General features: G+C 39.3%; 3 protein-coding genes across 5 annotated transcripts; all 3 read right to left on the reverse strand.

Moving 5' to 3' along the window:
• Positions 1 to 68: 68 nt before the first annotated feature.
• On the reverse strand, positions 69 to 3,767 carry LOC6542053 (disks large-associated protein 4). Of its 3 annotated transcripts, none has more exons than XM_015159207.2 (5): positions 3,694 to 3,767; positions 2,923 to 3,003; positions 1,688 to 2,850; positions 1,115 to 1,211; positions 69 to 1,057 (listed from the first exon to the last, which is right to left on the reverse strand). In XM_015159207.2, exons 2-5 carry the CDS (start codon positions 2,990 to 2,992, stop codon positions 573 to 575), a joined length of 1,815 nt encoding a protein of 604 aa, XP_015014693.1. In that variant the 5' UTR covers positions 2,993 to 3,003; positions 3,694 to 3,767; the 3' UTR covers positions 69 to 572. The 3 variants fall into 3 exon arrangements, with proteins under 3 accessions (XP_015014693.1, XP_015014691.1, XP_026834763.1); XM_015159205.2 differs by having other exon boundaries at positions 3,534 to 3,751; XM_026978962.1 differs by lacking the exon at positions 3,694 to 3,767 and adding an exon at positions 3,260 to 3,491.
• Positions 3,768 to 8,401: 4,634 nt separating this feature from the next.
• Positions 8,402 to 10,741, reverse strand: LOC6541545 (cytosolic non-specific dipeptidase). The gene is made up of 6 exons (XM_001970778.3): positions 10,551 to 10,741; positions 9,421 to 10,189; positions 9,291 to 9,358; positions 8,966 to 9,230; positions 8,657 to 8,908; positions 8,402 to 8,601 (listed from the first exon to the last, which is right to left on the reverse strand). Exons 1-6 carry the CDS (start codon positions 10,586 to 10,588, stop codon positions 8,557 to 8,559), a joined length of 1,437 nt encoding a protein of 478 aa, XP_001970814.1. The 5' UTR covers positions 10,589 to 10,741; the 3' UTR covers positions 8,402 to 8,556.
• A 544-nt stretch (positions 10,742 to 11,285) lies between these two features.
• Positions 11,286 to 13,607, reverse strand: LOC6542112 (cytosolic non-specific dipeptidase). Its single transcript, XM_001970779.3, has 6 exons — positions 13,424 to 13,607; positions 12,324 to 13,092; positions 12,194 to 12,261; positions 11,869 to 12,133; positions 11,560 to 11,811; positions 11,286 to 11,504 (listed from the first exon to the last, which is right to left on the reverse strand). The coding sequence occupies exons 1-6, from the start codon at positions 13,459 to 13,461 to the stop codon at positions 11,460 to 11,462; spliced, it is 1,437 nt and encodes a 478-aa protein (XP_001970815.1). The 5' UTR covers positions 13,462 to 13,607; the 3' UTR covers positions 11,286 to 11,459.
• Positions 13,608 to 14,997: the final 1,390 nt, after the last annotated feature.

Genomic DNA, 14,997 nt, shown 5'->3' on the forward strand with positions numbered 1-14,997 from the left:
TATTGGCTTCGTCACTACGCCGACTGCCTGCCGCCTTCCATAAATTTGACATGAACTTTTTTTTAATTAAATGTGTGAGTTCATTTTTATTTGCAGTTGTATAAAAATATTTTACCTATTAATAAAAATGATATTCCAAGAATTGCATAATTTAAATTTCTCAAAAATAATTATAAAACATCAAATGAATTGTGGGTTTTAATGTACTTAAATAATGTAAAACGTGAATAAATGTCTTTTTTATATGTAATCAAGAAATTTACATTTTTAATTACATAATGTGCACAGCAAATTGATTAATTAGCGAAATCTTTCGCGGATAAGGCAATATTAATGAACAACTTTAGGTAAGTCGCAATTCGTGACAATACTTTGTTATCTCCTAGATATTTGATGCCTTGTGACAGATTTCATTAAGGAGCTCCGACACAATCATTTTAGTTGGGACTAGTAAATGATTAATTCAACTAGAAATATCTATAAATTTAAGTATGCCTTTGTGGGGTACACGTGTTAGTTAAAAATATATTTATAAATAGAAAGCATGTGTTGCTATTTGCAGTAAGCAGTTTTTAACTTCCGTTGCTAACGCCAGGATTAGCACAACTGTCGCCAATTATTCCCGGTACGTCGGAGGCGCCATCAACATCATTCGGATTTAATTTGGTCGCTGCGGTCATAGCCTCGCGACGCTGACGTTTCATCTCTAGAAGCAGTTTTCTCTGGGCCTCCCTCTTTAATGCTGCTGCCGTGTTAGGTGGGGGAGGTTCCAAGCCATTTACACGAACGTTGGATGACTTTCCGAATGTTTTCACTTGCGAAACACCGATTTTTTGAGATTTTGTTGCTTTAGTTGGTTCGGTGCCCAAATCGGGTTGGTCAGCCACGGGCTCGGCTTTAACCTTCCAGTCGTTATTTTTGAGTTTTTCTATATCAGCAAAAATTGAATTCACGTGCTCTACCTGCAAATAAACCATATCCCAGAATCCTTGTAAATCGTCCAGAGTTGTTGGAAACTTATCCTCCGGTGAGCGATTCAGATTATTGTGGCAAAGACCTAAAATATTAAAGTAAGTAATAAGTGGTAAAGGAAAGTAGCATCCTTTACACCTACCCTCGAATTGTTTCATTTTCTGCGCTACCAAAAGACGGGCCTTACCCGACGCTGATCGTAATAGCCCAAAGGTATCCTCACTGATATCTGGATTTGTCTGTGGAGTTTAACATCGAAAATATTAATAACAAGAAAGAATGGTATAGTCGAGTTACCCGACTATCAAATACCCGTTACTCAGCTGCTAACAGTGCAAACGAGAAATTTTAAAATGTATAATATACATAAATATATATATATTTATAATATATACAAAAATATAAAAATATCACATTTGTCAAAAGTGTGGGCGTGGCAGTTTTGGGCGGTTTGTGGGCGTGGCAAATTTGGAAACAAACTTGCGCTACGTTCATGTCTCTGGAAGCTGCATGCTTAGCCCCAACATTTTAACTTTTGTAGTTTCTGAGATCGAGGCATACGGACAGACGGATATGGCCAGTTCGACTCGGCTATTAATCCTGATCAAGAATATATATACTTTATATGGTCGGAAACAATTCATTCTGCCTGTTACATACTACTACTAACGGGTATACAAAAATTTAGATTTTAAACACTATTTAGTTTACTTACAGACAAGGCGTCTGAGTATTTTTCAGCAAGAGCGGCTAGCACCAACAGACGGGTTTGTTCCTCTTTGAGTATTTTCAGAAAGAAATTTCCATCCTTAACAGCTTCAACAAAAACATTGGAAGTGCTGACGCATTCCTCTGAGGCTACTTTGGCCATTTTTGTGGACTCGTGGTCGACTTCATCTGTAGGCCCAGGGTGTGGACCTGACTCGTTATTTACAATCAGCACCTCAGGAGCCATGCAAATACGAGGAGAACCCCTTTTTGGTGACACAGTAGGCAACTGAGCGCGGAACTCTTGACTGAGGTGCCTAAAAACGGGCAGGTCAAGATCTCCGTTTAACCGCGAAGAATGCAACGACTCGTCTATCCGCGGCGTGGTACTCTGAGAGCATTTATTTTGCATTTTTTTTCGGAACTCTCCGTAGTCTTTACTGGGGGAGAGCTGCTTGAATTTCCTAGCCAGTTCGGAGCCTTGCGGAGACTCGATCTCTACCTGTCCCCTTTCCGATCGCCCTGCTGCATGCGATGGTGAGTGGCCGTGCTTTTTAGGGCTGTAGAAACCCTGAGCCAATGCACCCGGCCCGTAAAGTCGCTCAACCCGTTGCTTAATGAAACTACCATTTCCATTGGTGTGACCAGAACCTGAACTGAAATTCCCGCTACTGTCGGTGCTGTTGTTGTTAGGCTCGATGGGCTTACACTTGCTGGCCGGAGAAGGCATGCTTTCCAGAGTTGGAGTCGCTAAAAAGTGGTTGCGCTTGCAGTACTGGAGACTACTGGTGGAGGGTCGAATCGGGGAAACCTCACGTGACTTGTTTATATCCTGCCGAATCTTAGAGTCGTACGTGGTCAGGTTGGAATAACCGTTAACGCAGCAAGCCAGGTTTAAATAGCTTGGCTTCTTTTCGGGAGCTTCTTGTAAGTTTTTTGCAGAAGCCTCGTCAAAAGCATTAGAGCTCGGCTCTCGGTCGCACTCCACAATTGCGGGTGACAGCACCATGTGCTCCAGCTCCGTCGACCTGGATTCGACGTAGGCGGTGGTTTTGTGCTGAGGCTGGTGATGCAAGTTAGCAACGCAACGCTCCCGAAGGTTGGCAGTAAATTCGCGTGTGATGTCCCTTACTGAGAGCGGCGTTGGGAAGTTCAGGCTCCCACTGGTATCTACAATTCGGACAAAGTCAACTCAAGGTAAGCCACAGACGGGTTGCAATGCGATTGAGGTTAGATATTTACCTGATATGTCGGAGGAATCGGCGTCTACATCCAGGGAACAGCTGCCAATAGAGTCCAAACTGCGATCCATGAAAACTGTGCCTGTTGGATAAAAAGCATTGGTCTTAGTTATTCATGCAATTCACAATTCTTTGCCGTAATAAGTTTAAAAATTTATAGTTGACTTCCAGAAGGCTTAACCGAGAGTAAAGTGGTGACGCCCACGACTAGCTTTGCTTTATTGTGGAAATTGAGCATTCCGAGAAACAAAAGAACGTGACAGATAAATCATCGAAATGGACGGAATTGCTCTATCTAGAAACATCAGTTCAAGCTAATAATATTAGTATCACAATACGCCTTCAATGTTAAGTCTGTGATTGTGTAAGTGTAAGCTTAGTAGATGGGAGCAGCTTTAACGGCACTTTGAAAGTTCCGCTTTGCTGGCTTTTCGTTGATGCTTCGCCCAGTTCCCGTAATTTTCCCCTGCCCCGGCAAGGTTTGGAATTCATTATGGCACCAACAAACGACACACAACTATTTATAATTCAGTGAGATGAAAAACATGAAGATGTCGGTGGCGTTTGAAGTTTAAAGAACAAAATTCTTTGGGAAACAACACACACACGCACTTGGATCTATTTTGGTCCCATATCACAAAGTGAAGTCTGCGCAGCTTAAGCAGAAAGAAATCCAAGTGAATACGTGTCAACACAAGTCTTCAAAAACAAATTTACTAATTTCTTAAAGCCAATGAAATTGCTTGGTGTACAGCGGTTGTGTTGCCATGACCTGGACATTAAAAAACGCCATTTCGCCGACCGCATCGCCTTTCAAGATTATATAGTGCATGGTATTTTTAGGTATCTAGTGTTAAGATAACGACGGTACGATAATGCTTAAAGTGAAATTGTGGAAAACGTAACACAGAGGTGCTTGTATAAGACGTCACATTCAATTGCGACAAGAAAAAATAGCTATATATCGTTCCCTTTTGTCACGCAGTAAAGTAGGCATTTGAGACACTATCAGAATAGATTTTTTTGATCAGTATCAATAGCCAAATCGATAGATTAGATCGAAAAGGCCGAATCGAGAAAAAATTAAACTTCTTTGTTTGTATGCTTTCATTCGGTACATATCAGACATCATCAAAATCAGAACATTATATAATATAATTGGAGTATACATTTTATTTATATAAATATAATTGTAACATATGACTTTCATAGGGACAGTCGGATCATTAATTAAAACGATATCTTAGTTTTCTTGATTATAAAATGTTCTTAACTCTTATATATAACTTTTTACCTATATAATTAATTATATATCCGCTTGCCGGTACTATATGACGTAAAATGGAGCTATAAGTAAAAAGTTTATACAGTTTGAACAAGTACCTAATTTAGTTTTAACATATTTTGCATTATGATTAACCAAACAGCCAAATAATGAAAAATATAAATATTCATGATATTTGGGCGATTAAAAACCCTAAACTCTTTTGTTTTACAATAATACACACATTTCTACGCTAAATCTAGGGGTTTCCTGCAGGCTTAATGTGATCCAATAAACTCCAAATTGGTGACTTCAAGACAAGAAACGCGATAATTTAGGGACCAGTAAAAGTTATTGTTACGCGCTTAGAGTGCAACTATTGGGTTGATACGACAAACAGTCATCAGTTTAAACTTTGAGCTGTTCTAGCGCTAATCCTTGCTGCACTCTGAATTAGCTAAAATTATTTGTTAATATATGTACATATATTATTCAACTCCCTTCCTTGAATATTCTGAGTTGATACACACCTGAATAGGGTCTTGAATTTTTGTTGGTCTTGCGAAGAAAATACTGACGATTTCGCACGTTCCATATTATCCTTTGGAGCCTCTCAGGATTTGGTTACCATCCACGTATATGCCAACTTCACATGCCGATTTGACCATTTCCACGCAGCAGGCGATCAAAGGCTGATGAAAAGCTTACGGCGTAGCCAAACGCCGATTTCTGAACGAGCTGAATCGGTATGCCAACATAGCAGCCAATGACGAAATCTGTCGATGGCTACATCCATTCCATGATGCAACCCGACTCTCGCCAAAAAAAATGCCAAAACGGCAATTGGTGATGGTGGTTAAGAAAGGCTTGAGAGATGTAACTGTTCATCGTGGACGAACTTCGGAATATCGGCCACCGCTATGTCGTTTACCAAGGTGGAGGACAATCGCGGCAGATCCCGGGTTATAGTAAGAGCAAGAAGTACGACCCGATACGGTGTCGCCGAAGTGACCCGAGAGCGGGAGTGATTCGCTTCGACAAGAATCACGCGATGTAGACAGGATTAATAATATAATTAGCCAACCTTATTGTCTATGCTAAGAAGAAAAGAGGAATAGATGCGACGCTACGTAGAGGTACGAAACCCAATTTTTGCAAGGGGGAGTGAGAACGGCTTTATTCGATTCATTATCGAACACTTGGATATGCCTGTAAAGTATAGGGGGATGAGAATATCGTTCTTCCTTTGTCTTACCCCAGAACAAGGTCGCTCTGGTTAGCCAGCGGTCGTACGAAATTCTGTGCCAAAACCAGGAAGCAGGTGAAACTACGCTAGGCAAGTGGAGCACGATGACGACCAAGAAGTCGAGGACGAAACGAAAGAGACGCTGTAGTCCGTGAACCTTTTTGCACAGCGAAGGAAACTTTAGAAAAGGTCAAGGAGTTCCTTATCTTTGCCCTGTATTGGTTAGGAGTGTCTAGTGTGGAACGGTTTGCATTGAGCTAGTCGAGCTAGAGTCTTCAGGAATCGAGATGGTCGATGATAAATTCGGAAAAATTATACAATTTGGTATTGTCGAGTAGAGCAAGAATCTGTGAAGCAATGGACCCTAAGCAAGTGTTGGCGTTTCAGAGATTGCAATATCCGAGGTACAAGAAAACATTATGAGCCTTTCTTGCCACAGCGGTATGGTCGCTTTCTGAAAAATTTCGCTATACTGGCGCACTGCTTTCTGAGGCCTTGAAGAAGAAATTGCATTAACGAGCGCGCCGGTTAGTGATGAATTCAAGAAACTTAAAATTTCTATAAGAAAGACTCGCCAGAAAATCGCTTAAGCTGCAAGAACAATTTCAGTTTTGCAAGAGAAGCGAGATCGTTTTTGCCGATATCCTGTTCCGATGCGTTGAAGTCCTGGCAGATCCAACAGAGTTTTTGGGGTTTGAGATGAACGAATTCGCCGCAGCAGGCTATCGGAAGTTAGTGCAAGCAGTAAGGACTAACAAGAAGCGCTTACAGGACCTTGCGTTCAAAAACGAATTCATCTTCAAGCACATTGGGAATCCAAACTTGGATGATGGAGGCTGTGGATTCATTCAGAGCCATTCAGGTGCTCTAATTCGTTCGGGGAGACCAAAGCGCTGAAATTTAGGATGCAGGTGAAAATCACCAAAAGGGAAAAAACGAAAAGGACATTTGAAAAACTCTTTATCGACTTCCTGGGCAATTAACCTAGATACTAAAATGTTACCAACTCAATATTTATCGTGGTGGCCCACATATTGTTATATAATTTCCTAAAGGCATTGACGGTGTTTTACAAGTTCGGTGTAATTCAAATGATAATTTTGGACAAATGGTAACGGGTCCTCAAAGACTTTTGAGGAGATGGTTGATGGTTTCGGAATATACGGGAATATATCCACGCTAAGTCATCATTACATCGTTAAAACTGCAGGTGCGCAGAGTTACGGAGAGTATCGAGTATACAACGCGGAAAAGTTACGATTACAAACGTCGGGCTATTGCATTGCATTTGTACAAACAAGGATAATACTCACCGCTGAGTTAAATAGTTAACTTATTTAAATTAATCAATATAAGAGATTTATATAAAAGAAAAAAAAAAAAAACAAGAAAGAACGCTATAGTCGATTTTCTACACTATCTGATACTCGTTAAAATTCTGTTGGCATTAGGGGCAAGACAAATAATACATTCTATTTGCTACATACTTTTCAGGGAATAATGTTTATTAACTTTCATTTTAATCATAACATTTGAGATCGGGCAATTGTTAAGATGGTATATACCTTGTTAAAACAGTTTAAAATGGCTCAATGTGCTCCTGCCAGGCAATCGCGGGAGCTATTTATATATTATTAACCTAGGGCACAACCGGCCAAACTTGGCCGGAATAAGACTTAAAATCCATCGCCATTCAAGTCGCTACAACGATCGTCTTCAAGCCCACACCAACCACCTAGCGGCTTGATTGACTAACCTATCGAAGACTGAAGAAACGTCATTCAGGAGACCTTTGGACAAGAGGAAGGCAAAGAACGCGAGTGCTTTAAAAATATTGTCTAAACCCTTTGTCAATTAAATTGTAATTTCATCCTTTCTGTTATGTTTCGCTGTGATGTTCGTTGCATATGTTAGTTCCTTCGTTTTAAATCATTCAATTGGTTGCTTAACGCAAATAAAAAAAGATAGAATTCTATAGTCGAGTTCCCCGACTATCAGATACTGGTTACTCAGCTAATGGAAGTTCGAACGAGAAATTTTATAATTTTCTGGAATATAGGCGAAAAAATTGCGAAAAAAAATTAAAAAAGTTAAACATTTCTTCAGAAGTGTGGACGGGTCAGTTTTTTGCGGTTTGTGGTCGTTCGAGTGGGCGTGGCAACATTTGGAAACAAACTGCGTCTGTGTCTCTGGAATCTGCATGACTAATCTCAGCAGTCTACCTTTTTGTAGTTCATAAGATATATATATATATATATATATATATACATATACGAGGAACAAAAATGTACTCATTCGCCACGATTTATAAATATATTTATTTGTTCCCGAAGCCACCGGACTATGAAGTATAGATATTCTTGATCACTAGCCGACTCGATCCGAGTCTATCCGTATGATTGCTGTGATCTGGAGGACTATAATGGCTAGAGAGTTAAGATGTCATGGGCAACACAAGCATGTTCCACGTCTACAAACTGCCCAAACTGTAGAAAGTATAATTTTTTAAGGACATGAAGAACAATTCTTTAAGCCCAGGTAGGTGTTCAGAAGTTATGGGTGTAGTAAGTAGGCGGTTTTTCCAAAAGTGGTAAAACTAAAATGCCTTATATGGGCATTAGGCATAGGCATATACGCATATCTGCCTTATCAGATTTAAGTTTTAAAAATATCGTTTTTTGCAAAAAATAAATTTCATCTAGAAACGTTATCCAAAAGTTAAAAAAAATCATTGCGTAATTTTAACAAGAATATTTATATATTTATTGTGAGTGAAGGTATCCCCCGCCCGATCAGTCCTAATTATTTGTATTTGTAAGTATACACTTTTATCGGTTTGCCTCCTAAGCCAATAATTTTTTTTTAATCTTTCAATTGTTATGGTCGGTCAATCTCAGCATATTTTAATTTCGTAACTATGTGGACTATTGTTCACCGTTATTCGTTAACGATTTTTAAAGAATACAATAAACCTTTTTATTCAAAATTAATGTTTAAAAGATTTGAATATAACAAATGTTTACTAAATATTGTACAGGAGTTTCTCAAAATAAAATGGATATAAAGATAAATTTATATATGCACCATTGTGATGTTTTATCTTATCATTGTACAGCCACGCGTTTTTATAATTTTCCCACTTCGTGCAGATAGGCGCCAAGAAGTTTAGTCTAAAAATTGTAAGAGTTTAGATGTGAGCAGTGATGTTATATGGTGCTATCTTACGCCTTCAATGTAGTTGTAAATATCAATTTTCTCATTTTGAGAGTGGGCACCGTCATCACATGCACCTACTGGAACAAGGATAACGTTTTTACCAGTGGCTTCCTGCAATGTTAACGTTACTGGAATAGATCCCCCTTCGCGGGTCATATCTGGTTCTACACTGAATACATGCTTTATGGCTCTTTTTGCAGCCTCATAATGAGGATGGTTAGGGTCCTCAGTCCAGGGCTTGCCAGCTGAGAGCATAGTAACCTTAAAACACAAGTATTATGTAGAACATAGCTAAGCTGAACATTACAAAATACAAACCTTCATTTTGTTAGGCGAGCCCCGCTCTGCCCATTTATCATTAAGGTATTTCACGACACACTCCTCAATGTGCTTTGGATCTTGGTTGGGGACAAGACGAATGGAGAACTTGCCAATAACCTTCTTCGGAATGACAGTTTTTGCGCCTGGCTCATAAAATGCACCTTCAATTCCGTGAACAGAAAGACTGGGGTACCGCCACCTGGCTTGAAGTAGCCTTGTTTTGTCGCCATTATGTGGCAGCTGTTCAACACCAATGTCTTTCCTAAAAGATTACAGTGATTTAGATATTTACGACGTCAGTTAGCGGATAAGATTAACTAACTTGTAATCAGAAACTTCAAAGTCTATGTTCTCATATATAGATTGCTCGTTCTTGATCTGTGGTGCGACCTGTAAGGGTGCGAAAAAAAATTAATGTAAAGCATCAAGTATTTGGGATTCATACTACTCACGTCGCGATCCACACCAGGGACTAGGATTTTCGTATCCTTATCGACAAGTATGCTCAGCAAATGACACAGATCTGGCATTGCTTCGTGAACGGTGCCCCCAAAAACTCCGCTATGCAAGTCTTTGCTGGAGCATTCCACCTCCACTTGAAAGTATGCCAGACCGCGAAGACCATATGTAAGGCAAGGACGTTTTTTTCCAAGCCAGTAGTTATCGGAAATGCAAACAAAATCAACATCCGCTAAAAAATTATCTTTACGTTCCAATAACAAGTCGTCGAGGCCTTGGCTGCCGCTTTCCTCCATTCCTTCAAATACGAATTTAACGTTCACTGGTAGTGGAATGCTGAGCTTCTGATACGCTTCAATAGCGTGGATCCAGCACAGCACAGGTCCCTTGTCATCGGAAGCCCCACGTCCAAACAGCTTGCCATCCACCTGTGTAAGCTCAAAAGGATTGGTGTCCCATCCATCTTCCTTCAAGGCAGGCTGCACGTCCAAGTGACCGTAGACCAACACGGTCTTCTTAGAGGGGTCTTTGCCCAAAGTTCCAAGCAGAACATTTGGTAAAGGTATTATCTGGCCGTTCGGCAAAGTCTCCTGACCCACATCTGCCAGCTCTGTCTCAGCGCCCAGAGACCTCAGCCGATCCGCGGTCCATTTCACCATGCGATCAATCTCGCTTCTCTTCTCGGGCCAAGCTGAAACGGACTGAATACCCACAACAGTTTTTAGGGCCCCGATGTAATCTTCTTTTTTGCCGTCTACAAAGCTTAAAAGAGATTGCGGTTTATGACCATTAGATATGAGTGCACACTGATAGAAGTGGGTTATCTAGCACGAACTATAGCATTTTGCGGCTAATGGGATAAGCATTTAGTGGTTATGTCGGGTTTGCTTTTCATTTCGTGATATTCGAACACAAAGGGGACAAGGGAAAACATTTGCAGCAAATTCTAGACATGTCGTCCCATGATAAAATGCTAATTAATAAACACGTATTGAGATATGTGTAGTATGTGTAGTGGTTTTCATCATTATCGCCTTTGTTTTCTATACACACATTTGCTTGCACGCGTGTGTACATGTGTTCATCCTTGCATCTTTATTCAATTTCATCATATGATACTTACGCAAATAATTTTAGAAGTTCACTTGATATCTCGGACATCGCGCTTTTTATTGTCTATAGAATTCTGAAACAGCTGTACCGGTCTCCTGTCTCTAGCTATTTAAACCTAGCATGCAGTCGGCGCGCACATAAATTTGTAAACCTAAAGTAGTGAGAGTAGTGTGACCGCGGAAAGGGAAAAATATACTAGGCAGATTTATGTATGACTCGAATATATACTTAAATATGTGCATACATTTTTAGCGTATTTCCACAAAAATGCATCCATAATATATGGATTCCATCGCCATACATTTTACATATTATATGCCACTAAAGTCCTTTAAATATTTAAATTAACATATGTGCACAACACAGTTTGGGCCAAAGGGTATTTATCTAAAAACAAAATGATTGTGCAAGACTTATGTAGAAACAATGAAACTAATTTTAATGGGCTGGTCGTTTTTTGGAAAAAATAAATTTCACCTAGAAAAGTTATTCAAAAGTTTTAACAAATCATTGCGTAATTTTAACAGTAATATTTATATATTTTTTGTGAGTGAAGGTATCCCCCACCGTCCGATCAGTCCTAATAATTTGTATTTGTAAGTATACACTTTTATCGGTTTGTCTCCTAAGCCAATATATTTTTTTTAATCTTTCAATTGTTATATAACTCGTTATGGTCGGTCACTCACAGCATATTTTAATTTCGTAACTACGTGGACCGTTGTTCACCGTTATTCGTTAACGATTTTTAAAGAATACAATAAACCCTTTTATTCAAAATTAATGTTTAAAAGATTTGAATATAACAAATGTTTACTAAATATTGTACAGGAGTTTCTCAAAATAAAATGGATATAAAGATAAATTTATATGTGCACCATTGTGATGTTTTATCTTATCATTGTACAGCCCCGCGTTTTTATAATTTTCCCACTTCGTGCAGATAGGCGCCAAGAAGTTTAGTCTAAAAATTGTAAGAGTTTAGATGTGAGCAGTGATGTTATATGGTGCTATCTTACGCCTTCAATGTAGTTGTAAATATCAATTTTCTCATTTTGAGAGTGGGCACCGTCATCACATGCACCTACTGGAACAAGGATAACGTTTTTACCAGTGGCTTCCTGCAATGTTAACGTTACTGGAATAGATCCCCCTTCGCGGGTCATATCTGGTTCTACACTGAATACATGCTTTATGGCTCTTTTTGCAGCCTCATAATGAGGATGGTTAGGGTCCTCAGTCCAGGGCTTGCCAGCTGAGAGCATAGTAACCTTAAAACACAAGTATTATGTAGAACATAGCTAAGCTGAACATTACAAAATACAAACCTTCATTTTGTTAGGCGAGCCCCGCTCTGCCCATTTATCATTAAGGTATTTCACGACACACTCCTCAATGTGCTTTGGATCTTGGTTGGGGACAAGACGAATGGAGAACTTGCCAATAACCTTCTTCGGAATGACAGTTTTTGCGCCTGGCTCATAAAATGCACCTTCAATTCCGTGAACAGAAAGACTGGGGTACCGCCACCTGGCTTGAAGTAGCCTTGTTTTGTCGCCATTATGTGGCAGCTGTTCAACACCAATGTCTTTCCTAAAAGATTACAGTGATTCAGATATTTACGACGTCAGTTAGCGGATAAGATTAACTAACTTGTAATCAGAAACTTCAAAGTCTATGTTCTCATATATAGATTGCTCGTTCTTGATCTGTGGTGCGACCTGTAAGGGTGCGAAAAAAAATTAATGTAAAGCATCAAGTATTTGGGATTCATACTACTCACGTCGCGATCCACACCAGGGACTAGGATTTTCGTATCCTTATCGACAAGTATGCTCAGCAAATGACACAGATCTGGCATTGCTTCGTGAACGGTGCCCCCAAAAACTCCGCTATGCAAGTCTTTGCTGGAGCATTCCACCTCCACTTGAAAGTATGCCAGACCGCGAAGACCATATGTAAGGCAAGGACGTTTTTTTCCAAGCCAGTAGTTATCGGAAATGCAAACAAAATCAACATCCGCTAAAAAATTATCTTTACGTTCCAATAACAAGTCGTCGAGGCCTTGGCTGCCGCTTTCCTCCATTCCTTCAAATACGAATTTAACGTTCACTGGTAGTGGAATGCTGAGCTTCTGATACGCTTCAATAGCGTGGATCCAGCACAGCACAGGTCCCTTGTCATCGGAAGCCCCACGTCCAAACAGCTTGCCATCCACCTGTGTAAGCTCAAAAGGATTGGTGTCCCATCCATCTTCCTTCAAGGCAGGCTGCACGTCCAAGTGACCGTAGACCAACACGGTCTTCTTAGAGGGGTCTTTGCCCAAAGTTCCAAGCAGAACATTTGGTAAAGGTATTATCTGGCCGTTCGGCAAAGTCTCCTGACCCACATCTGCCAGCTCTGTCTCAGCGCCCAGAGACCTCAGCCGATCCGCGGTCCATTTCACCATGCGATCAATCTCGCTTCTCTTCTCGGGCCAAGCTGAAACGGACTGAATACCCACAACAGTTTTTAGGGCCCCGATGTAATCTTCTTTTTTGCCGTCTACAAAGCTTAAAAGAGATTGCGGTTTATGACCATTAGATATGAGTGCACACTGATAGAAGTGGGTTATCTAGCACGAACAATAGCATTTTGCGGCTAATGGGATAAGTAAGGCGACAAAGGAAAACATTTGCATCAAATTCTAGACATGTCCCATGTTAAAATGCTAACAATAATCACGTATTGAGATATACATGCTTTTGTACACCTTAGTTAAATTATGTGGATAATTTTTTTTGTTTTTATTATCGCCTTTGTTTTCTATACACACATTTGCTTGCACGTGTGTGTACGTGTTTATCCTTGCATCTTTATTCAATTTCATCATATGATACTTACGCAAATAATTTTAGAAGTTCACTTGATATCTCGGACATCGCGCTTTTTATTGTCTATAGAATTCTGAAACAACTGTAATGGTCTCCTGTCTCTAGCTATTTAAGCCTAGCATGTAGTCGGCGCGCACTTATATTTGTAAAACTAAAGTAGTGGCAATAGTGTGACCGCAGTAGGGAAAAATATAGTAGGCGATATATGACTCGAATATATACTTAAATATGTGCAAACATTTTTAGCGTATTTCCACAAAAATGCATCCATGCATATGATCCATAATATATGGATTCCATCGCCATACATTTTACATATTATATGCTACTAAAATCCTTTAAATATTTAAATTAACATATGTATGTGCACAACACAGTTTGGTTCAAAGGATAGTTATCTAAAAACAAAATGATTGTGTAAGTCTTATGTAGAAACAATCAAACTAATAATAATAATGTGGTGAAACTATACCGATCAAATTTCCGTTACTGGCATATGTATGTATTACCTCGTCCTTTTTAAAAATTAAATGTTTGAATAAATGGTAATTTGTTTTTCTCAAACGGTCAGGTGCAATTTTGTTGAAAACTAGAGGTGGAAAAACTTCAATGGAATTGTTTTTTCAAGCTTTTTTTTTTAAGTTAACAGAGTAATGACAGACGGATATGCGATATCGTTTAAATAATTGGAAATAAGACTTGGAACAGGTCTGGGAATTTATATTCCGTGTAACTCTTCCGAGAGCGAAACTTGGAGCTATGTACGCTTGTGTAAGTTTTAAACATTTTTTTTAAATACGTTTAAAATAGGGGGCTAGTAGTTGAAAATAGGTACTTTTTACCGTCCACTATGGGCCTATGCTGATGTAGGCATCTTCAGAACAAACACTCCCTCTAATATTCCCGAAAAATTTGAGGACGATTGATTAAGAGGATCAGTTAAGAGGAATAACATACTATGTTGTAATTTTTTACAGTCATTGATGGAGTTCATATACGTTCTTTCGCCGACGATACGATTTTACATATTATATAAACGTTGCTTATACCACGTATGCAAAACTTTTTGGACTAGTGGAATGAAACCAAAGAGAGTGATGAGTCTGTCAGTTCGCAGACTGGACTAGGTCGTTAAAAACTTCTCCATGAACGCTTATATTTAAGTCACTTTATAAACGTTGAAGAGTATGTAACAGGTAGAAGGAGGCGTTTATTGATAACCAGCCGAGTCGATCTAGGCTTGCAGGTCTGTCCATCCGTGGTTTTGTACACGGAAATACGTGAGAAATCGGTATCTAATAGTCGAGGAAATCGACTAAAGCGTTCGTTCAGTTATATTGTGTTTCACGTTTGCATATCCTTGAGTACGACATATATTTGGCACGAGCGGGGAACAAAACGTGGAACGATGTTCAAACGAATTAATTTAATAGGGCTAAGGATTATAAAAAGGGCTACTCTGTCGAGATAAGAGAACTTGAGATAGAAAGCCCAAAGACAAAAGAAGAAAATATTGAAAATGTTTTAATATACACCATACTAACGAAATACCAATAATTATTCTAGAGTTGACTAATTGTAATG

Source organism: Drosophila erecta, unplaced genomic scaffold (assembly GCF_003286155.1).
Source record: "Drosophila erecta strain 14021-0224.00,06,07 unplaced genomic scaffold, DereRS2 tig00000055-arrow-pilon, whole genome shotgun sequence".
In the NCBI taxonomy this organism is placed as follows: Eukaryota; Metazoa; Arthropoda; class Insecta; order Diptera; family Drosophilidae; genus Drosophila; species Drosophila erecta.